This window comes from Komagataella phaffii, chromosome 1 (genome assembly GCF_000027005.1).
Source record: "Komagataella phaffii GS115 chromosome 1, complete sequence".
Taxonomy (NCBI): domain Eukaryota; kingdom Fungi; phylum Ascomycota; class Pichiomycetes; order Pichiales; family Pichiaceae; genus Komagataella; species Komagataella phaffii.
In genome coordinates this window covers 53,287-73,485 of record NC_012963.1, presented here as the reverse complement: position 1 = coordinate 73,485, position 20,199 = coordinate 53,287, and the positions used below count along the sequence as shown (strand labels likewise).

The following is a 20,199-nucleotide window of genomic DNA, read 5'->3' as shown; positions in this document are numbered from 1 at the left end:
ATGAAAGCAGAATCAGTAGATGAACAACAACTAATTAATTAAATTAGGTGCAGGATCCATTATCATGGTTCTATAGATTTACTAATAAACGAGCTACATGATCGGAAGGCTCAAGAGAACTTGCTCTGATTCTTCAACAGAGCCATTCTGCACTCTTTCCCACTCCTCTGTTGGTTCTGGCTGAGTTTCTGAAGAGTTGTCATCTTCTGAGTGCATATAGACAGGTGCTTTCCATTTTTGTTTATATTCTTCAGGATTCCAAACTTTACCGATATTGCTGGAGAGCTGTTCATTTTTCATTTTTTTAACTCTAGCCTCTAAATCCTCTATGCCTTGATCTATTTCATCAGTAGGGTCTTCGATAATCGATTCTTGATTCATGACCACTTGGCCGTCAGCAATAGAGATGTTAAATGCATGGCTCGCACGCCCAGTTTTAGCTTTCTCTGAAGATTCTTGTTTTCGAAGCTGCCTCTGTTGTTTCTTTAGTTGTAATGCTCTCTCTACAGGGCTTGCCCACAAGTTAAAATTTTGATTAGGCAGCTCAAAGTCAGAAGCCTGATCAATGATTTTAGTCCTCTCAGCACTAGTTTCTTGAAAGTTCAACAATTGATCTAGACGTTCTTGGGCCTGTAGCAATTCCGGAGATTTGTCTTTGATTTTCGCATAGTATTCCAACTCAAATTTCTGCTGGTCTAACTTCTTCTGCTCTTCTTGAGCTTCTACTGCCTGTTGAAGTTGTTTTTGTTTCTGAGAGTCAATTTCATTGAAAAAAATCTCCTTTTCCAAAAAGTTGTTTTTACCCTTTTCGTTCATAGAAAGGATCAGTTTTTTCTTCTGTTTGGCTTTGGTTTTGTCATTTGAAGAATCTATACCTGCCTTCTCTTCCAGTTTGAGTTTCTCCTGGTTTAGTATCTCTTCAATTTTTGACTTTTCTTCATTGCTGAGAAGTTCTTTCCCGCATGAGGAACACGGTTGAAGGCCCTCCTTTATGCAAATAATCTTCCCGCAGTTAAGACAGTTGGGAAACATTTCGAATAAAGGATGCCTTTGAGCCATACAATCACAGAATCGCTTGGCAGGCCGAGGCTCACCATCTAGGGGGACTGGCTCATTCAATTCCAATTCGGCTATTGCGCTGTCGATGTCTTTGAGACTATTTAGCGTTTTTTTCATTGTTTTCTGAGTATCATTAGAAGAATTTTGTACTTGTAGTTGTGTCCGTAATGGATTATTAGATGAATCAGAGGATAACGCTGAGCCTGAACTTGATATGGGTCTTGTAACAACTTTTCTGACAGTCTTTATCTTGCTTGGTTTGCCTGATGTTATTTTTATACTTCTGAGCACTGATGGTTTAGACTGCGATGGTGATGGCGATGGCGATGGCGATGGCGATGTAGATGACAACTTGGGGTCAGGCCTTGCTATTGAAGAGTCTTCTTGGATCGCCTTCCCAGTCCTGGGGCTCGGAAATAACATTTCTTGGAAGTTGGAAATGAATTGGAACGAATCTGGGCTTTCTCCTAGCAAATTCAGGAAATGTTCAGCAATTTCTTCCTTTGTTCGTAAAGTGAAAGCATATGTAATGACTTGATCTAAACTTTCGTCATCCAATGGCAGTATCCTTGAAAGCTCTATCCTAGCACGTTCCTTTACTTGGTTTCTAGAAAGATCGGACATGTTTATTTAGTCACAGGATAAGTCTTACATTGGACATCTCCCATTATCGTTTTTGCTAAGTAATCGCGGATTCCTTTTCTTCAGTTTCTCTCTTATCAATACTCTTATTGTGTATATATACCTTTGGATTGACTCTAAACCAAGTTGGATAGACTCTTTCATGTCCAGTACTGAAAAACAGTTGGAAGAGATAAAAAGGCGATATGCCGATTTACAAAGTAAGTAATTTGTTGCGACTCAAAAATCTTCAAACGACCTACTAACCAAGTAAGAATCCATCGATGAAAGCAAGAAAAGACTCAAGACATTAGGAACAATCAGTTCCGCTGGACAGAAGAATCATTACGCTATTGCCAAGCCATCTATACCGGTATTACACAGAAAGCAGAAAATGTTAAATGTCTGGTGCAAGAAGAATGCAAGTGAATATAGACACAAGAACAGGATCGACATAGACGGCAGCAAGTACGTTGAGATTAAAAATGCCTCGAGGTTGGTTCCAGTGTCTCACTTGGATGCTGGGGCTTGCGATGATGAAAAGAAAATTACCATAGATAATAGAGAATACGTCAGACAGAAAACTGGTTCATTTAAATTGTTGGACAAATCTAAAGAGATTCAAGAACTCTGCATTTATTTCGTTACGACCGGAAATTGTGCTCGCAAAAGCAGTTGCAGGTATTTACACGATGCCAACATGAAATCATTATGCAAAGAGTTTCTGAAAGGAACTTGCTACAATGCTTATTGTACATTATCTCACAAACCAACACAATTTAATTCACCTTCGTGCAAATTTTACAACACTGGATTTTGTTCCAATGAAAATTGCTCTTACACACATAAGAAAGACTCTTCCGAAGCTGCCGTTTGTCGGCCTTTTGCAGTCAACGGGATCTGTCCTGATGGAATGACTTGCAAGCTACGTCACGAATTTATATGCCCAGAGTTCGATGAGAGTGGAACATGTCACATACGGTTCTGTGCTCTTCCTCATCCTTCAAAGAAGGCCCCCACCACTAAAATGTTCAATAATGTGCGAAATGAAGACAATCATGCCGATAACAAGGCCCCTCTACGTGTTGATACTACAGGTAACTCGGAGAATTCAAAGCTTTGGAGCTCCGTCTCCAAAGGGCTTGAATCTCTGCTACATGAAACAAATAATCATTCAAATGAGCTCTCTGATCTTTCCGAAGACTCGGACAGTGAACAATTACCCCAAAAATCTCTTGAAGGTCCTGATGGACTAGAACACAACGACGACTATGTTAAGATCACATAGAGACCCTAGATTAGACTTTAAATAGTAACCGTTACCCGACGTCAAGATTTTTTTTCTATGGAAGGGCCAGGATTTTTTTTTCCAGTAGAAAGTTTCGAGCCCACGCACCTATAAAAGGACCCACTATCCTTAAACCTTTTTTTCTTCTTCACATCAGTAGTGGTTATACTATCTCAAGATATATAACTTATTTACTTAGAAACCCAGCAAACCTTCTTACTAGCGTTATGCTCGGTATTAGGGTTTGCGATCAGCTAAATGCCTATTGACTTTTTTAACAGAGAAGTCACAATAGCTATTTCGTTTCGGTTTCTTAGATTTATTTGGCATATGCGTTAGGGCTAGAAGATGTAAACCTGTCTGTGCTCTTTTTTGAGTTGACGATGGTATACATCCGTCTATTGCGATGCTACATCTCTTTTTCAATTTGTCTTCTAATTTATATACATGCATATTACTCTGGTTTGGATGAATCTTTTCCAGATGCTCCTTCTCTTGCCTTTAGTTCTTCCTCAGCTGCTTTCAATTCGGCTTCCAAGCGTTCTTTGGCCCTGTAAATTTTGCTTTGCAAGTAAAAACTACCTCCATTCTCTTTACTGTTGATATCAAACAGATAATTGTACTTTTCCTGTATCTTAGTGTTGTCCAGACCCTTTGGTTGAACATCCAATATTTTGCAGGCCTCGTCTAATGAAATTCCGGTGTCTCTCACTGCTGTTGCAGCAGCCGAGGCTCCTTGCTTTGAAGTGGCGGCTGCAGCCTGTCTGTAGGCCTCTGTGAACGCTCTGCCAAACACCTTGGCTCCAGTGAAAATAACCTGTGTAACTAATCGATGAGCCTAAAACTTCCTGTTAGTATCTAACGTCCCGGACAAAAAGATACAGTGGTAGGAATCACACTTACCATTTTCTTTCTTCCGTTTGTGCTGTGTAGTGGACCTTTGGGGAAAAAATCCGGTGGTTGGTGGTAGAAGTGACCTATTTGATTTTTCTCTCCTCTTCCCAAAAAATAGTCGTGTACAATGGCAATATTGTGTAAAATAAATTTTGTATCAGTACACCACCACCTTTCCTTATTGAAACATTTGATCTTCGTACACAACTTGGTTCAATTTGTAACCTGCTCAGTTTAGCTTCGTTGGATACTTTTGCTTTTCTTTGCTAATGGCTTTGTAAATTGTCTGTGTGAGCTTTTTATCAGATAATTTTTTGACAGGGATACTTCGTGCCAAGTAAGATTTTTATCTGCATCTCTGATCCAAATGTCTCAGGACAACAATGAAAGTAGTCCAATCAAGGACCAAGATGCTGCTGCGTTGCTAATGCTCTTTCAAAGCCAGCCGCAGAACTATCATAGACCGAATCAGCAGCAGCAGCAGCCGTCTCAATCCTCATATATATATCAAGCACCGTCACATATTCCTGATAAAACCGAACAGTTACCGCATTTGCCACGGATATTTGATTACGAAGTACCGAATCAACAGCAGCAACAGCAACAGCAACAGCAACAACATCAGCAACATCAGCAACATCAGCGGCAGCAATCACAATCTAAACAGTCGCAGCAACCGCTGTCTTCTTATCATTTGAGGCCTCCTTTTAGCGCTTCGAACGAGTCTCATGGAAAAGAGCAGAACGCTCTAACGCCCGTCTCATCTGCAAATAACGACGGCGACAAGAATGGTTCAAAGATGTCCGATAATAACACAAGTCCAGGTCCTGCAGTGGCTGCTCTGACCAACGATGATAACAGAGGGAAAGCTCGTATAGCAGCTGCGGCACTGGCGGCCGCCGCAGCTACTCCTATGCCATTATTGAACAGATCTCATATTCCTGTTTTGGGGCACGGCAGTGCTCCGACTGTCACCACTCAAACTGTTACGACCACTTTGCCTGTTCAAAATGATCAGACTTTATCTTCAATTCCGAATTCAGCTCATGCTACCGCTCCTTCCCCCGAGACTTCCAGCACGTCCTACGCCAGAGGCCCATCACTTGCGTTCCTTCTTTCTTCCAACTCTCAAGAATCGCAAGAGGGAAAGCAGGCAATTGAAATTTACAAGAATGAAAAGATAGAACCTGAAATAGAAACACCAAGAACTATTTTCAAAGGCGAAGAAACAGAACCAGAGACTGAGCAAGAAGAGGCGCAAAATGTTGCTGTCAATAAAGATTCTTCAGCTAAAAACGAGAACCCAGCAAAAGTGTCGGACCCACTTAATGATGAAACTGACAACAGCTCTACAGATAGAATGCCCACCATGGAAAAGGTTGACTCTGAAGTTGAAACCGAAACAGAGGCAGAGCCAAAAACAGAAGAAAAGATTATCTTGGATAATCAAATTCCACATAGAGTCGACCCTGACAGTGGACTGATTGGATGTATTTGTGGCTCTACTGAAGATGACGGCTACACTGTTCAATGCGATAGGTGCTTTAGATGGCAACATGTCGCTTGTATTGATCCAGTTGCAATTAGTGACGAGAATGCTGTGTATTGGTGCTATCTCTGTAATCCAACCGCCGGTACCAGGAAGAAAAGAGCCATTCAAGACTCTAAGACTAATAAAAGAAGACGAGGACCCAATACTCCCCCATTACTTGATGCTTCAAATGAAGATAACTCCATCCCAAACACAGATAATCGCACAAAGGGTAGTAGAAGCACTACGCCAAAGGCTCCAGAGGAAAGATCGATACCAAAAGAAAAGCGCAGAGCTAAAACAATCAAAGAATTGGAAGAGTCTGACGATTCCTTAATGTTCAAAGAAAACCCTGAAACTTTATATTACTCTATTGATTCCAATGAGTACAACGATAAACTTGTGAAAACATTTGTGGAGCAGCTACCCTCAAGTTCAAGTTTGCAAGAACAATCAATGACTAATCTGTCTAATGCCAAACTAGACAAAGCACTGGATCAGATATCTAGTCGTCTAAATGTCCGAACTTATTCAGAAAATGGGAAACAGAAATTCAATGGTATCTCCAAATTAGGTCTATTTTTGGACGATGATGCTGAACCTAATTCCTATGTTATTTCAATGCTGGGCAAGGTTGAATTTAAGCAAACATATGTTGAAGACCGCACAAATCAATACTCAATTTGGGGCGTTGAAAAACCTAATGTGTTTTTTCATCCCTCATTACCTGTCGTCTTTGATGCCCGCGGATTAGGAGGTAAGTCCAGATTCATCAGAAAGAGTTGCTTTCCCAATTGCGAGATCAAAACTGTTCTCACAAAGGATGGTAAAGGATGTTATTTTGTAGTAACTACCACTAAGGAAATAAAAGCTGGAACTGAACTTACGTTGCCCTGGAATTGGGATAGAAATTCTCCTATGAGGAGTATCTTAGAAGGGTTGCCATTCGACCGAATAGAAGCACATAAGAAGCCCCAGCTGGTGAGAGCAGTTGAGAATATTCTCAATTTTTGTGAGTGTGCTTGCGCTATACCTGCTAATTGCGGGCTCTTCAAGGTTCGCAAGGCAACTTCGTACTTGTTCAGGTCAACAAGGAAAACCAACCAATCGAACTTATCTAATGGACCTGTAAACAGTCTAAACAAGTATGACGAAATTTATAAGACCGAGAACTTTTCTGACCACATACCTATTCAAACTCGTTTGAGGAACAGAACTTTACAAATTGATAAATTGGCTTCAAACGAAACTCTCGTAGACAAGACTGAAAGTACTTCAGCTGAAAAGTCTGAGGGGGATAATAATGGCAACTCCTTGAATGAGAATGCGTTTGTGAATAAACGATCGAAGTCAAATCAATCGATTCTTGACAGGCCTCGAGAACTACTTCCATACATTTACAGAATTTTGAAAGAGGCTCAAAGAAAGAGAAACAGTATTAAAGACACAGGAACAAAACTATCTGAACGCTCCAACGATATGAAGCCAACCATTGAAAGCACTTCAGGCTCTATTGACGATTTTCCAACTCCAGTGCTTTTATTGAATGATCCTGTTGAACGGACGAAACCTGGGATTAAATCGGCCAGTCCTTCAGGCAAGGAAGTGAAGGAAAAGAAGAAGTTTTCTCTTGCTGATTATATGAAGAAAAAAAATAACGGCATAATATATACTGAAGTCTCACATTGATATATGAGCTATTCATAATAAATACTGGTAATGATTTAATCGAGTACTGGCAGAAATTGGCCAACTATTAGCATGGGAATATCAAACACGTCTCTCTTTATCGTCCAAACGCATGCACATCTTAAATAATCATCTTGCGCTGCCTTTCTTAAGACACAATTTGTCAACAGAGTTGCATTCAGGTCTCCAAAAGCAATGCTGCTAAAGAGTTTAAAATAATTAACCACAGATTCATCATCCATCAGCTCAATGATAAAAGTTCTTTTGGACAGTAAACTCATTCGGGAGTAACCAGTTAAAACGGAAAACTCGTTAGTCAAAGCAACTATCTCACCAGTACGCCTCCAAATGATTGTTGGTGCAGCAGACATTGAGATAAGACTCTCATACTCCAGTAACGATCGTTGAAATGACCTCTCTGTGAAGATCAAGTCATTTTCGACCAACGATTTGGTTGCTGAAATGAAAGAAGGTCGGTACTTGGACATGCATTTTGCTATTTCAATTAATTGAGTACGCTCAAACCGAGTTTTTAAATATTTCGTTAAAGCATGATAAGCCTTTGGATATTGGTAAGCTTTGACCACTCTGGTCAGATAGATATCATCAGGATTTTTTATGATGTGTCGCAAGATAAGCGGGGGAGTAAATTCTTCGTCTTGTTGAATTTCGGTGGGGACCTCTTTGGCGGTATTCGGTATTCTCCCATGACTGCGGCTATGATCGAAAAATTTAGGAGTGGAGTTGTTGGGGTAAGAGGAAACCATAGTATTATTTTCCAAAAGGCGAATAAAAGGCCTCTGCGTAAAGTCCATGTCAAAAAAGTCCAGCTCTTCGTTATTTGCCGCCTCCACAAAGCTTGTAAGTTGCAATTCCTCCTGCTTGGCAATTTCCGACTCATAAACTACAGAGGGTGAATTTGTTAATTGTGAATTTGTGTGTGATTGTGTATGAGAGTATTGTGACAAGTAGCTGGAAGGAGAATTAAGGTTTGTTCCAGGCTCTTTTTCAGCGTCAGGCGATGCCCTTTGCTCCCCTGGCTCACTGTATCCAACGTAGAACATATGTTGACCTTGGGGTGCCGCGTTCACGTAGCCATAAGAATTATTTTCATATTTCTTGGGTGGTTGAAAAAGTGTATCATGTTGATACATAGAGTTATTCTCTGGAACTGACATCTTCAATTGATCCATCAAAGTATTACTTCCGGTATTAAACATCTGAGATGTGGTGGGTGATAAGAATGAACTATTATTTTCAGCGTTGGGATGCGGTATCGTTGGTATTGTTTCTAAACCCCGTGGGGTCTGCTGAGTTTGTTGAGCTACCATGGGCAGCTCTGAAGATTCCAGTTTAGACTCATTAACGGCAGAAGTCCCAGCATTAGTGGCAGACGAAGCTGAAGGGCTGTCGGATTGAACCTTCTGAGCACTTTGGGCCCGTTTCTTCGTACCATTTGATCCATACTTTCGTCGTTGTATGTCTTCACAACTGTCACCAATGTTGCGCTTAACACAGTTTTTACAGGGTCTAGTGGCGTCACACTGGAGATGCTTAAAGTGACAAAACTTGCACGCTCTGGAAGTTGGACGCCTGCTCCGTTTAACTTCCAGCGGCAGGGGTTTCGTCATACTGTTTACCTCACGTCTTTTCGGAGTAAAAAAGAAGTTTCTGGGGTACTTTGATACAAACTCCGGGTTGAGATTCGAGAGCCGGAAAAGGTTTTTTTGAACGACAACATGCGGACACCCGGAACAAGGAAGAGACTGAAAAAGAGCTTACATAATCAAGATACTGAAAGTTATAATAAAAAAGTAAGCAGTTCTCACTCACAAAGTAGAATAGTATTGAAGGGTCAACAGTTGACTAAGCTGGAGCCAGCACCAGCGCAGTTCTGTTAGGAATATAGACCTGGAAAAAGTTCTTTCGATTGTTCCATGGCAGGTCTGTAGTGTAGAATTCGGAAACTTCCTCGTCAATACGGGAATGACCTCCATATTCTTCTCTGTCCGAGTTCAGAACAATCTTGTATTTGCCTGGAGTCTCTACACCAATTCTGTAATCAGTATAGGAATTAGTTGGGTGGAAGTTAAAAATGAACACCAAGTTGTGACGTTCAAAAGCAATAACTTTATCACCTTCGTGTTTCAAAGAAACATAGGCTTGGGGATAATTCAACCAGCCATATACTTCCTCAGTCTTATTCATAGCAGCATCAAAGTTATTTAAAAACTTGTAGCGCAATAACTCGTCGTCCGGCAAATTGAATTGACGGCGAGCGTAGTGATAAGAATCTCCGTTTCCAACTCTAGGGAAATCCAACCACTCTGGATGTCCAAACTCATTACCTTCGAAGTTAAGATAAGACTCACCTCCTAAGGAATGAGTGATCAGTCTAATCAGTTTATGGAGAGAAAGACCTCTATCAATGACTGGAGTCAAAGGAGATAGTACAGACATGTTGGTATACATTTCCTTATCCATTAGCCAGAACGCCAAAGTCTTGTCACCAACCAGAGCCTGATCGTGAGACTCAGCATATGTGATACATTTTTCACCGTATCTTCTGTTCACTAAGGTGTGAACAATGTTGCCCATATTCCAATCTTCATCGTTCTTATGCTTCAGAATTTTGATCCACATATCTGGAACCGACATTGAAAGGCGGTAATCAAATCCCACACCACCAGCTACCCTTGGAAGACAAAGGGTGGGATATCCACTGACATCTTCAGCAACCGTAGTTACCTTAAAATCAATGGTTTTGCCATAAGATTGACACAAATCGTTAGCAAGCATAAGGTACGTCAGTGCCTCTTTATCTACGGTACCAAATGGATTAAGGTACTCATTATAGTCACCACTAAAACCTTCACCTACTCCATGGTGAAGATACAACATGGAGGTGACACCATCAAAACGGAAACCATCAAATCTGAACTCTTCAAGATAATATTTGAGATTGGATAAAAGGAACCTTAATGTCTCGTAACTTCCATAGTTGAACAATCTGGAATCCCACTGACTATGGGTTCCCTTACCACCACTATGAAAGTAGCAGTGGTCAGTGCCATCAAACATATTAAGACCGTCTTCGACGTTCTTTGAAGCGTGGGAATGAACAACATCTAGCAGAACATGAATTCCCAAACCATGAGCGGTATCAATCAGCTCTTTCAAATCTTCTGGAGTTCCAAAACGCGAACTAATGGCAAAGAAACTAGTAACCTGGTACCCAAAGGATGCGTAGTAGGCATGTTCCATGATAGACATCAGCTGAACAGCGTTGTAACCTAATGCTTTTATACGAGGCAGAACATTGTTTGTAAATTCCTTGTACGTTCCAACCTTTGGCTCAGGTGTGGAAATTCCAACATGAGCTTCGTAGATCTTGAAGGACTGAGGAGCCGCAGGACGAGAGCTTTTAAAGTGGTAATGCTGTTCTTCCGGTGGATTCCAGAATCTGGATTCGTATGCAGGATTGTTGTATTCCTTAGGAGGCTGCGTGGCTCTTCTAATCCATGGAGGTAATCTTGCAACCTTCTCACCTGAGGGCAAAGTGAATAGAACTTTGATACGTGAGTCATGCGGAATTGCCACCTGACCATCCGCACCCGGCGGAATAGTAATGTGAAACTTTCCAAAATTGTCTTTTGTCATGACATGTGTCTCATGTTCCCAGTTGTTGAAATCACCAATAACAGCAGCCTGAACGGCGTTTGGGGCATATTCGATGTAGCTAACTGAATTGTCCTTGTTCACTTGAAACCCATACCTCTTGTAGGAGTCAGCAAAGTTCAAGATACCTCCCTCATGTTCTTGGAACTTCTTCAGCCAATCATCAGCTAAGTTACGTCTGTAAAGAAGCTCCTCACTGAAAGGCTTCAACCAGGGGTCGATGTCCAAGGCACCCTTAATGGAGAGGCGAATCTACAGGGTCTGTGGATTGTTGTTGTTTAATTTCTGACATTTTCTGGTTGCCTAAAAATATTAGAAAGAAAAGGGGGAATTGGTTTGGTGGTCAAATTATTATTTTAGTTATGAGAACAACCAGTGGGATGACCTGAAGGCGAGAGATTTCAGAGTTGACAGATTCGAATCGGCTGATAAGGCCTTCCACCGAGGGTGCGATGAGCTTGCTGGTCGAGGGGAGAAATCAATGCCCTTGAATGTTGGATGTTGAATGCTGGATGTTAGTAACGAAGTTGAGATGTTAGATCTCGCTATTCGCTATTTCAGTTTGGTGGAATTTGCAACCCTAACCCTAAGGTCAAAATCGTGACCAATAGTAAGTAGTCCGGGTAACATAATGGACCAGCTCGGTGGAAAAAAAAAGTTCAAGAAAAGTTTCAAACATCTAACATAATCCTTATACAACAACATGTCTACTAGACCTCAAGTTACTGTTATCTCCGTCGAGGGAAAACCATCTTCTACCTCTTTGCCTTTGCCAGCTGTCTTCAAGGCTCCTATCCGTGGTGACATTGTTCAATCTGTTTTCACCAGAATTAACAAGAACAAACGTCAGGCTTACGCCGTCTCTGAGAAGGCCGGTCACCAAACTTCTGCTGAGTCATGGGGTACTGGTAGAGCCGTTGCCCGTATTCCAAGAGTTGGAGGTGGAGGAACCCACCGTTCAGGTCAAGGTGCCTTCGGTAACATGTGTCGTGGAGGACGTATGTTCGCTCCAACCAAGATCTGGAGAAAATGGCACGTAAGAGTCAACTTGAACGAAAAGCGTTACGCTACCGCTTCCGCTATTGCTGCCACTTCCGTTCAATCCTTGGTTCTGGCCAGAGGTCACAGAATTGAGCAAATTGCTGAGATCCCATTGGTTGTCTCTAACGATTTGGAGGCTATTCAGAAGACCAAGGACGCCATTGCTGCTTTGAAGGCTCTTGGTGCTTCCGACGACTTAATCAGAGTTATCAAGTCCAAGAAGTTGAGAGCTGGTAAGGGTAAATACAGAAACAGAAGATTCACCCAAAGAAGAGGTCCTCTTATTGTCTTCAACGAGGACAAGGGTTTGGTCAAGGCTTTGAGAAACATTCCAGGTGTTGAGACCTGTAATGTTAGAACCTTGGGTCTTTTGCAATTGGCCCCAGGTGCTCACTTGGGTAGATTCGTCATCTGGACCGAGTCTGCTTTCGCTGCCCTGGACTCTGTCTACGGTTCCGAGACCACTGAATCTGTCAAGTCTAACTACAGTTTGCCAAAGAACATCATCACCAACACTGATATCTCCAGTGTCATCAACTCTGCTGAGGTTCAAGCTGCCATCAGACCATCTCTTGCCGGTAAGCCAACTCACTTGCACGTCAAGAAGGTCAACCCTCTTAAGAACCACGAGGTTATGCTCAAGCTTAACCCTTACGCCAAGGTTCTCGCTGAGAAGAAATAAATAATTTAGTTAGAAATTACTCTGTGTTATATCAATACTATTAAATTCTACTATACAGGTTTCATTACTCTAGCGTAAGAAGTAGTTATACTTCCCATGCTTTGCTCTAGGGTCAGATGCTCCCAACCCTTGGAAATCCCATTGCAACTCGATGTCCAGTTCCCTTGGATTGGAGACATTTGGACGCGAAGCCATGGATCCAGTGATAGTCTCTCCTCTCTTAACATCCAGCACCTGGTTCATGTAAAATACGGTTTGTTTCCAATGGGTGTAGTGTGCATGAGGTCCGGTGGAAAAGACAACTTTCTCGGTGTCCCCGGGAAACTCGATATCAAACCAAGCGATGTACGCATGCACTAATTCGTCTCGAGTAGCAGTAATACTGAAATCTCTATGGAAAGCAAGGTCCTCCAAAGTGACCGTGTTTAGATCAAACTCAATCAATTTGGATGATGTGGTAACTACAGATCCATTTTCAACAGTGTCCACAAGGGGTTCAGACATAGCAATTTCAATGAATGGACTGTAGTCAAATCCGTAAACGTTTTCCCAGTAGTGGATCTTGTCATTCTTATAATTTCCATCCTCAATGGCTGCCACATGAATTGAGGCTTTATCGGGAAAGATAAGGCCCCCTTCCTTCAAGTACTTGTCTCTTGCAACCAAAACAGTGTCCAGCATGGACTCATAAAGTAAAAAGTAACCCATCCATTCACTGATGATGATATCCACTTCTGGATACGGTAGTTCTACGTCTTCCAGCTTTCCCTTCAATACGGTGATCTTGTCGCTGAATCCGTTCAATTCCACAATCTTCTCAGCCATGTCAGCAATATTAGACATATCAACCGCAATCACATGCTTAGCACCAGCTCTTGCAGCAAACATGGAAAGGATTCCTGTCCCGCATCCAACATCCAATACTATCTTATCTTTGAAGTTGGCCTTGTTCTTGAGAATGGCAGATCTGTAGCTAATTGTGCGGACCTGGTCCTTCAACATCTCCTCATGGATTCCAAAATGGTCGTAAGAGGAGAAATAGTGCTGCTCACTGAATGGCAGACTCTTCTTGTCTGTGGCATAATCCTTATGGGAGCTCATTTGAATGTGCAGGTGTGAGGATTTATTCGAACTGAAAATTTATTTTAGGGAAAAGAAACTTGAACATCCATTGCATCCATACACCACATGCACTTGATGTATCTCAAAGGTACAGTGGCTTGAATAGTGATTCTGTTAGACCAACTAGACTCCACTATCCAGCTATTCCCTCAACCAAACCACAATTGAGTCCGTTGTGCCTTTCAGAAAGTTTTGATGGATAATTGAACTTCGTTATTCGAATAATTCCTCTGGCCGTTATTCCAATTCTCTCACAAATAGACTTAAACTCTATTTATAAAACATGGGTCGCAAGGCAACAAGAGGGAGTCAATTGAGCACAGAGCCGAATCCGCTGGCTGCCAAAGCTGCTGCGCTTATGTACCAAAAGAGTGTGAACCACGGCAATAGTAATGGTAGCAATTTGGCAAGCAACAAGCCGTCTACTCCCGCCCCTCCCGTTTCACAAAGAAGAGTTACGAAAAAACAAGAGTCTACAGGGCCACACAGCGAGAATCATTCCTCAGCTGACAATCTGGCTCATCTGAAAGCTTCAGGGAAATCTTCGAGTTCCAATACAGACATCATATCACCATCTGCATCAATTCAGGAAGGAATGAATAGTGCTCTTGTTGCAGCTATGAAGGTTGCCACCGATAGTCCAGGCTTAATGGTATCTCAAACCACCCACCCAACTATCAACCCAATCAGAATTCCTGCTGCAGGCTCATATCCGCCATCCGGCAATACAGAGTTGCATTCTCAGAAACAACATTCATCAAGTACGTTGTCAAAAACATTGCTATCAACTCCAAAGCCCTCGTACCCTGCATCGCAGAAACTGAGCTCTTCCCCTTGCTCATTAGCTTCCAGTATTTCAAACATGTCCGATACCAAGTTGCCTTATTCTTCAAACCATTTAGCAATTCCGAATCCTAAAATGAAATCTGTCACAAGTTCAAGCGATGCGCTGTTGGAGGAGCCCGCAGCCTCTAGAATGCCTACAGAGAACAACTCTCCTCAGTTACTATATTCTCCTCTGGTTTTTCCATCCACAATTCCGAATCTTTCAGGGGATCTATCCGATGCCGGTTCTACCAGACCATCTCGCAAGCCTCCAGCTCAAATAAATGACGACTGGTCCGACACCAATTCTATAGGGTCTTCGATAGCTTCGTTGATTCGCTCAGCACCACCAGTTTCATCATCTATGCCATCGAATGACTTTAAAGATTATGAAATACCAGCGCAGCCGTTAATATACCCTCAAAGGCGCAAACCACCACCGATAGATATAGATTCAAACTTAAGTGACAGTGAATCTGATCCGGAGGAGGAGATATCCGAGGTCGAAGATACAGGAATACCGAAGTATACAATTGGCCTTCAGCACCATTATCCTCATACTGAAGATCATGATTTCCGTCATCCACACCACCAGCATTATCATCCGAAGAATAGCAAGCTTAAGAAAATATTTGGACTCAAAATGAATAGGGCTTCTAGAAGCGAAGTTTCACTGGAACATACTGTGCAGCTTAGAAGTACCATGCGTAAAGAAAAACCTAAGCGTACATTCAACGAAGATAAACCTTGGAAACATCGAACAAAAAATAACGTCATAGTACCACAAGAAGCTAAGAGGTACCAAGGAGTATGGGCTGCTAATCGAGGACTAATTTTACACAGAGATGAGAAGGACGGCAAGTCAAAATCTCGTCATATTGATCCATTGCAGGCAGCAAAGATTTCATTTGCGTCGCAAGACGATGAAGATTCAAGTCAGCTTATGCCAAACATCGTCGTTAGAGAATTGTGGAGAAGATCACGATTACCTGAATTCACGCTATCCAAAATCTGGGACTTGGTTGCTGATTCTAATAAGAACTATCTTCGTAAAAATGAGTTTATTGTTGGAACGTGGCTGGTTGACCAATGTCTCTATGGAAAAAAGTTACCTCGTACTATTGATGAAAGTGTCTGGAACAGCCTGAATCACGGAGGAGTAAACGTAAAAGTTAAATAGCTTATGATTTGTACGCTTGCAAAAGCTTTTCAAAGTGGTTTACAATATCATGTGCAAACTTTCCATCATCTGAGAGCATTGTTAATACTAGATAAAAGTTGTTGTAGAAAAATAGTTCCTTTTGGTTGCTGTCTTTAAAACTTGAACTGAGTTTAGTAAGTGCTGCTTCGAATTCATTACTGAGCCTTGATACTCCGACAGTTAATGGTTCTGTCTGTTCCGTCTCAAACACCTTGTGAGTAGTCAATTTTAATAGTCCCGCAATGAGTTGACCAAACTGTTGAGTAAGCACAAGTGGAATAAGAGTGTTCTTTGTCTTGTGTAATTGCACTGCTAACTTGGGAACGGCTTTTTTCAAAGACTCGCAGTTTTCGTCTATAATAATTTGAAAATGGGGCCACAAGTTAATTAGTTGTAAGTTGATATAATCATCCATTACAGGGATCTTGCGATGTTGCAATTCATAATCGTACAGCTGAGACAATCGGATACAAAGCAATACTCCATAGATGTCAAATGTACCACGAATAAGGTTTTTTGTGTAATTAATACCAATTGTGAAAGTTGGTTGAAAAATCAACTTGAATAGATCGTTCACTTCATCAAACTTGTACAGCTCAAAAAACTGACTAAGGAACAGATACTCGGTTGAAACATTGTCTAAAAGAGCACCGTTGAAGTTATTGAAACCTGTTTCTATGTAGTAAGACAACTGGTTTGTTTCGGCAATTTGAGCAGGCATCAAAGTGGAGTGAGAATTGATAAGTTCAGCCCGGGTCCCCAAGTTTAAATACTCATTAACATGTAATTGAGAGTCTACGGTTTCCCCTAATAGTACGTCTCGCGGAACAGTTCGATATTCAAGCCTCTCTAAAGAATAGAGGTATTTAGAAAAGTTCTGATGGTAGTACCATCTCATTGTGTAGGCGTATGCTTTTCTTAATTGCGTGGCCAACTCCGGTGAGTTTTCTTTTAGAAAAGAATAAATGAGTTTACAATCTAATAATTGCTTTTGAATCACTTGAGATGAACAATTAGGTTTTCTCAACAGCTTGATCTGGTTAATTATAAAATCTCTTGATCGTTCAACAACCGTGAGTTTCAGTAATTCTAGCACTTTGACTACCATTGGTGAGCATTTGATTTGCAGCTCATCTTGTTCAGTATACTTTGATAGCAGTTGTTGCTTTTCTTTGATGAAGATGATATTTTTTGTCCATGATGCGTCAATATTATCATTCAAGACGGAAAGAATAACTTTTGGTGGGATCACAAGGTCATTAACTATTGGAGCCAGTTTTCTGTTGATTTTATTTTTCTGTTCGATCTGCTGGTTTAATTCGTTGCTTCTTTCTTGTAGAAATTCCATCTGTAAAGAGAGCTCCTTGAGCTGAACTTCAAAATTGTTTAGGTATCTGATCAGCGGCTCCAAAGAAGCTTTGGTATTTACCAATATATTGCTGTAGTCTTCCTGGGCAGCCATCTCATGCTTCCACGTACGCATAGAAAAGTCTTTGCATTGCTCAGAAAACTGAGTTGTCAAGAATCTAAGCTCTTGGAGACTATAGACATCTTGGACGGAAAAATCAGAAAGCGTGTAGTCTGACTGGTATCCGTTCTGTTCATTCAATTCGGTTTCCTCTTCCTGTCTGACGTTGAGCACTTGCTTGAGCAATTCCAATTTATTAGTATTATCCTGATCTTGAAACTGCTGATGGCGGCTGATCGACCGTCTACTGATTCTCTGCTTTTGTCTCATAATCAGAGTTCAAGACAAGTAAGTGGATCTGGATGGGTGTACCCAAGTACTGAGATATCGAGTTCAGATCGCGGATTATGATTAATCCTAATTCTTATTACTTACATGCCCTATACAACTGTGCCAGTAATTCTGGCTAACATGCCCGCCAATTGCAAGTAGCTAGAGACACCTTCTAGTACTCTCATGTGAGTGAATCCAATCTCTCTCATAACTTCCAGACGATCAGCCTCAGGAATCTCGGTAACAGACTTCATCACTTTGAAGCTGGTACTTACAATATCAACAGCACTGTATCCCTTCTCCCACAACCGATTCAGCAGATCCACGGCGGCATCAATGTCAGAGTCCTTAACAGCCTTAAACAACATCTGTCGGACTACTAGAGGATGCGGGGAGTCCACAATTCGGAATACATTGTCCCCATTGACCAGTCCCATTCCTGCGACAGTACTCTGCAAGTTGTTGATAGCCTGTCTCATATCTCCTTCTGCGGTGAAGATCAAAGCCTCCAAACCGTCGTCTGTGTATTTGACACCCTCTTCTTTGCAAATATATAACAATCTGGAAAGAACCTGTTCGTCGTATAATTTTGAGTATCTAAGTATGGAACACCTGGATTGCAAAGGCTCAATAATTTTGTTGGACATGTTACAGGCAAAAACAAACCTGGTGGTACCCGAATAGATTTCCATGGTCCTTCTCAACGCTTGCTGGGCCCCAGGTGTCATAGAATCAGCTTCGTCGAGGATCACTATCTTATGTCTCCCAGGAGGTAACGATACCTTTTTATGTGCAAATTGCTTGATCTTGTTTCTCACCACTTCTATTCCTCTGTCGTCAGAAGCGTTTAGCTCTAGAACAGCATCATAATACATATCACCCAATAGCTCATGGGCTAAACAGTGAACTGATGTCGTCTTCCCTATTCCTGGCAAACCTGAGATGATCATATGAGGGACATTACCGTCTATAGCAAACGCTTTCAGCCTTTCAATTGTATCTTCGTTACCAACAATATCTTTCAAAAGTTTTGGACGATACTTTTCCACCCAAGGAAGCTCGAGTTTAAGCGGTGCTGCCATGTTTGGAGTATGCTTTAATCTTTCTGGCGTGTATCCCTATCCTGCCTGACAAAAAATGTTTCGCGTTCTCACTTAGATGGAGTAATTACTAAATATGGCTTACTCATCATACCCACACAATGGCCCTCGTAAAGATCTGCGGTTTGCAAAGTTTGGAGGCTGCGGAAACGGCAGTAAACAATGGAGCTTCATTAGTGGGTGTTATTATGGTCCCTGGCCGGGAACGAACGGTGAAACAAGAGGTTGCGAGGGAAATTTCGCAGATGGTGCGGGAAAAGAGAATTTCAAAGGGCTCAAAATACTTGGATTCCAGACAACTGAGGAAAGAGTGGGACGACTGTCCTCTGGAAGACTGGTTTGAGTACAACGTGAAAGAAATAAACAGCAGTGGTCCATTTTTAGTTGGAGTTTTTCGTAATCAAAGTATAGATGAAATCCAGCAAGCTATCCACACTCATGGTTTGGATTTCGTCCAACTACATGGGTCTGAGGATTTTGATTCGTATATACGCAATATCCCAGTTCCTGTGATTACCAGATACACAGATAATGCCGTCGATGGTCTTACCGGAGAAGACCTCGCTATAAATAGGGCCCTGGTGCTACTGGACAGCGAGCAAGGAGGTGAAGGAAAAACCATCGATTGGGCTCGTGCACAAAAATTTGGAGAACGTAGAGGAAAATATTTACTAGCCGGAGGTTTGACACCTGATAATGTTGCTCATGCTCGATCTCATACTGGCTGTATTGGTGTTGACGTCTCTGGTGGGGTAGAAACAAATGCCTCAAAAGATATGGACAAGATCACACAATTTATCAGAAACGCTACATAAAAGTCAATTAAATACACGCTTGAAAGGACATTACATAGCTTTCGATTTAAGCAGAACCAGAAATGTAGAACCACTTGTCAATAGATTGGTCAATCTTAGCAGGAGCGGCTGGGCTAGCAGTTGGAACAGCAGAGGTTGCTGAAGGTGAGAAGGATGGAGTGGATTGCAAAGTGGTGTTGGTTAAGTCAATCTCACCAGGGCTGGTTTTGCCAAAAATCAACTTCTCCCAGGCTTCACGGCATTCTTGAATGACCTCTTCTGCATACTTCTTGTTCTTGCATTCACCAGAGAAAGCAAACTGGTTCTCAGGTTTTCCATCAGGGATCTTGTAAATTCTGAACCATTCGTTGGTAGCTCTCAACAAGCCCGGCATGTGCTTTTCAACATCCTCGATGTCATTGAGCTTAGGAGCCAATGGGTCGTTGATGTCGATGACGATGACCTTCCAGTCAGTCTCTCCCTCATCCAACAAAGCCATAACACCGAGGACCTTGACTTGCTTGACCTGTCCAGTGTAACCTACGGCTTCACCAATTTCGCAAACGTCCAATGGATCATTGTCACCCTTGGCCTTGGTCTCTGGATGAGTGACGTTAGGGTCTTCCCATGTCTGAGGGAAGGCACCGTAGTTGTGAATGTATCCGTGGTGAGGGAAACAGTTACGAACGAAACGAAGTTTTCCCTTCTTTGTGTCCTGAAGAATTGGGTTCAGTTTCTCCTCCTTGGAAATCTCCAACTTGGCGTTGGTCCAACGGGGGACTTCAACAACCATGTTGAGAACCTTCTTGGATTCGTCAGCATAAAGTGGGATGTCGTGGAAAGGAGATACGACTTGGCCGTCTTTCTCGATAAAGACTCTGTTTTCTAGAGTGTTTGCAGCTCCGATCTGGCGAGTGGAATAAGACATTTTGG

General features: G+C 41.9%; 12 protein-coding genes across 12 annotated transcripts; 5 read left to right on the top strand and 7 right to left on the bottom strand.

Moving 5' to 3' along the window:
* Window positions 1-93: 93 nt before the first annotated feature.
* On the bottom strand, window positions 94-1,683 carry PAS_chr1-3_0040 (uncharacterized protein; the record flags this gene model as incomplete). The annotated part of the gene is made up of 1 exon (XM_002489330.1): window positions 94-1,683. One exon carries the CDS (start codon window positions 1,681-1,683, stop codon window positions 94-96), a length of 1,590 nt encoding a protein of 529 aa, XP_002489375.1.
* A 160-nt stretch (window positions 1,684-1,843) lies between these two features.
* On the top strand, window positions 1,844-2,968 carry PAS_chr1-3_0039 (Hypothetical protein; the record flags this gene model as incomplete). The annotated part of the gene is made up of 2 exons (XM_002489329.1): window positions 1,844-1,901; window positions 1,956-2,968. 2 exons carry the CDS (start codon window positions 1,844-1,846, stop codon window positions 2,966-2,968), a joined length of 1,071 nt encoding a protein of 356 aa, XP_002489374.1.
* Window positions 2,969-3,422: 454 nt separating this feature from the next.
* On the bottom strand, window positions 3,423-3,874 carry PAS_chr1-3_0038 (Constituent of the mitochondrial import motor associated with the presequence translocase; the record flags this gene model as incomplete). The annotated part of the gene is made up of 2 exons (XM_002489328.1): window positions 3,423-3,806; window positions 3,872-3,874. The coding sequence occupies 2 exons, from the start codon at window positions 3,872-3,874 to the stop codon at window positions 3,423-3,425; spliced, it is 387 nt and encodes a 128-aa protein (XP_002489373.1).
* Window positions 3,875-4,229: 355 nt separating this feature from the next.
* PAS_chr1-3_0037 (Defining member of the SET3 histone deacetylase complex) lies at window positions 4,230-7,082 on the top strand (the record flags this gene model as incomplete). Its single annotated transcript, XM_002489327.1, has 1 exon — window positions 4,230-7,082. The coding sequence occupies one exon, from the start codon at window positions 4,230-4,232 to the stop codon at window positions 7,080-7,082; it is 2,853 nt and encodes a 950-aa protein (XP_002489372.1).
* Window positions 7,083-7,117: 35 nt separating this feature from the next.
* PAS_chr1-3_0036 (uncharacterized protein) lies at window positions 7,118-8,713 on the bottom strand (the record flags this gene model as incomplete). Its single annotated transcript, XM_002489326.1, has 1 exon — window positions 7,118-8,713. One exon carries the CDS (start codon window positions 8,711-8,713, stop codon window positions 7,118-7,120), a length of 1,596 nt encoding a protein of 531 aa, XP_002489371.1.
* Window positions 8,714-11,463: 2,750 nt separating this feature from the next.
* Window positions 11,464-12,483, top strand: PAS_chr1-3_0034 (60S ribosomal protein L4; the record flags this gene model as incomplete). Its single annotated transcript, XM_002489325.1, has 1 exon — window positions 11,464-12,483. The coding sequence occupies one exon, from the start codon at window positions 11,464-11,466 to the stop codon at window positions 12,481-12,483; it is 1,020 nt and encodes a 339-aa protein (XP_002489370.1).
* A 69-nt stretch (window positions 12,484-12,552) lies between these two features.
* On the bottom strand, window positions 12,553-13,584 carry PAS_chr1-3_0033 (Nuclear SAM-dependent mono-and asymmetric arginine dimethylating methyltransferase; the record flags this gene model as incomplete). The annotated part of the gene is made up of 1 exon (XM_002489324.1): window positions 12,553-13,584. The coding sequence occupies one exon, from the start codon at window positions 13,582-13,584 to the stop codon at window positions 12,553-12,555; it is 1,032 nt and encodes a 343-aa protein (XP_002489369.1).
* A 304-nt stretch (window positions 13,585-13,888) lies between these two features.
* PAS_chr1-3_0032 (EH domain-containing protein) lies at window positions 13,889-15,610 on the top strand (the record flags this gene model as incomplete). Its single annotated transcript, XM_002489323.1, has 1 exon — window positions 13,889-15,610. One exon carries the CDS (start codon window positions 13,889-13,891, stop codon window positions 15,608-15,610), a length of 1,722 nt encoding a protein of 573 aa, XP_002489368.1.
* Window position 15,611: 1 nt separating this feature from the next.
* On the bottom strand, window positions 15,612-17,369 carry PAS_chr1-3_0031 (Component of the GARP (Golgi-associated retrograde protein) complex; the record flags this gene model as incomplete). Its single annotated transcript, XM_002489322.1, has 1 exon — window positions 15,612-17,369. The coding sequence occupies one exon, from the start codon at window positions 17,367-17,369 to the stop codon at window positions 15,612-15,614; it is 1,758 nt and encodes a 585-aa protein (XP_002489367.1).
* A 110-nt stretch (window positions 17,370-17,479) lies between these two features.
* PAS_chr1-3_0030 (Subunit of heteropentameric Replication factor C (RF-C)) lies at window positions 17,480-18,454 on the bottom strand (the record flags this gene model as incomplete). Its single annotated transcript, XM_002489321.1, has 1 exon — window positions 17,480-18,454. One exon carries the CDS (start codon window positions 18,452-18,454, stop codon window positions 17,480-17,482), a length of 975 nt encoding a protein of 324 aa, XP_002489366.1.
* A 119-nt stretch (window positions 18,455-18,573) lies between these two features.
* On the top strand, window positions 18,574-19,287 carry PAS_chr1-3_0029 (Phosphoribosylanthranilate isomerase that catalyzes the third step in tryptophan biosynthesis; the record flags this gene model as incomplete). The annotated part of the gene is made up of 1 exon (XM_002489320.1): window positions 18,574-19,287. One exon carries the CDS (start codon window positions 18,574-18,576, stop codon window positions 19,285-19,287), a length of 714 nt encoding a protein of 237 aa, XP_002489365.1.
* A 46-nt stretch (window positions 19,288-19,333) lies between these two features.
* On the bottom strand, window positions 19,334-20,194 carry PAS_chr1-3_0028 (Cytoplasmic inorganic pyrophosphatase (PPase); the record flags this gene model as incomplete). Its single annotated transcript, XM_002489319.1, has 1 exon — window positions 19,334-20,194. The coding sequence occupies one exon, from the start codon at window positions 20,192-20,194 to the stop codon at window positions 19,334-19,336; it is 861 nt and encodes a 286-aa protein (XP_002489364.1).
* Window positions 20,195-20,199: the final 5 nt, after the last annotated feature.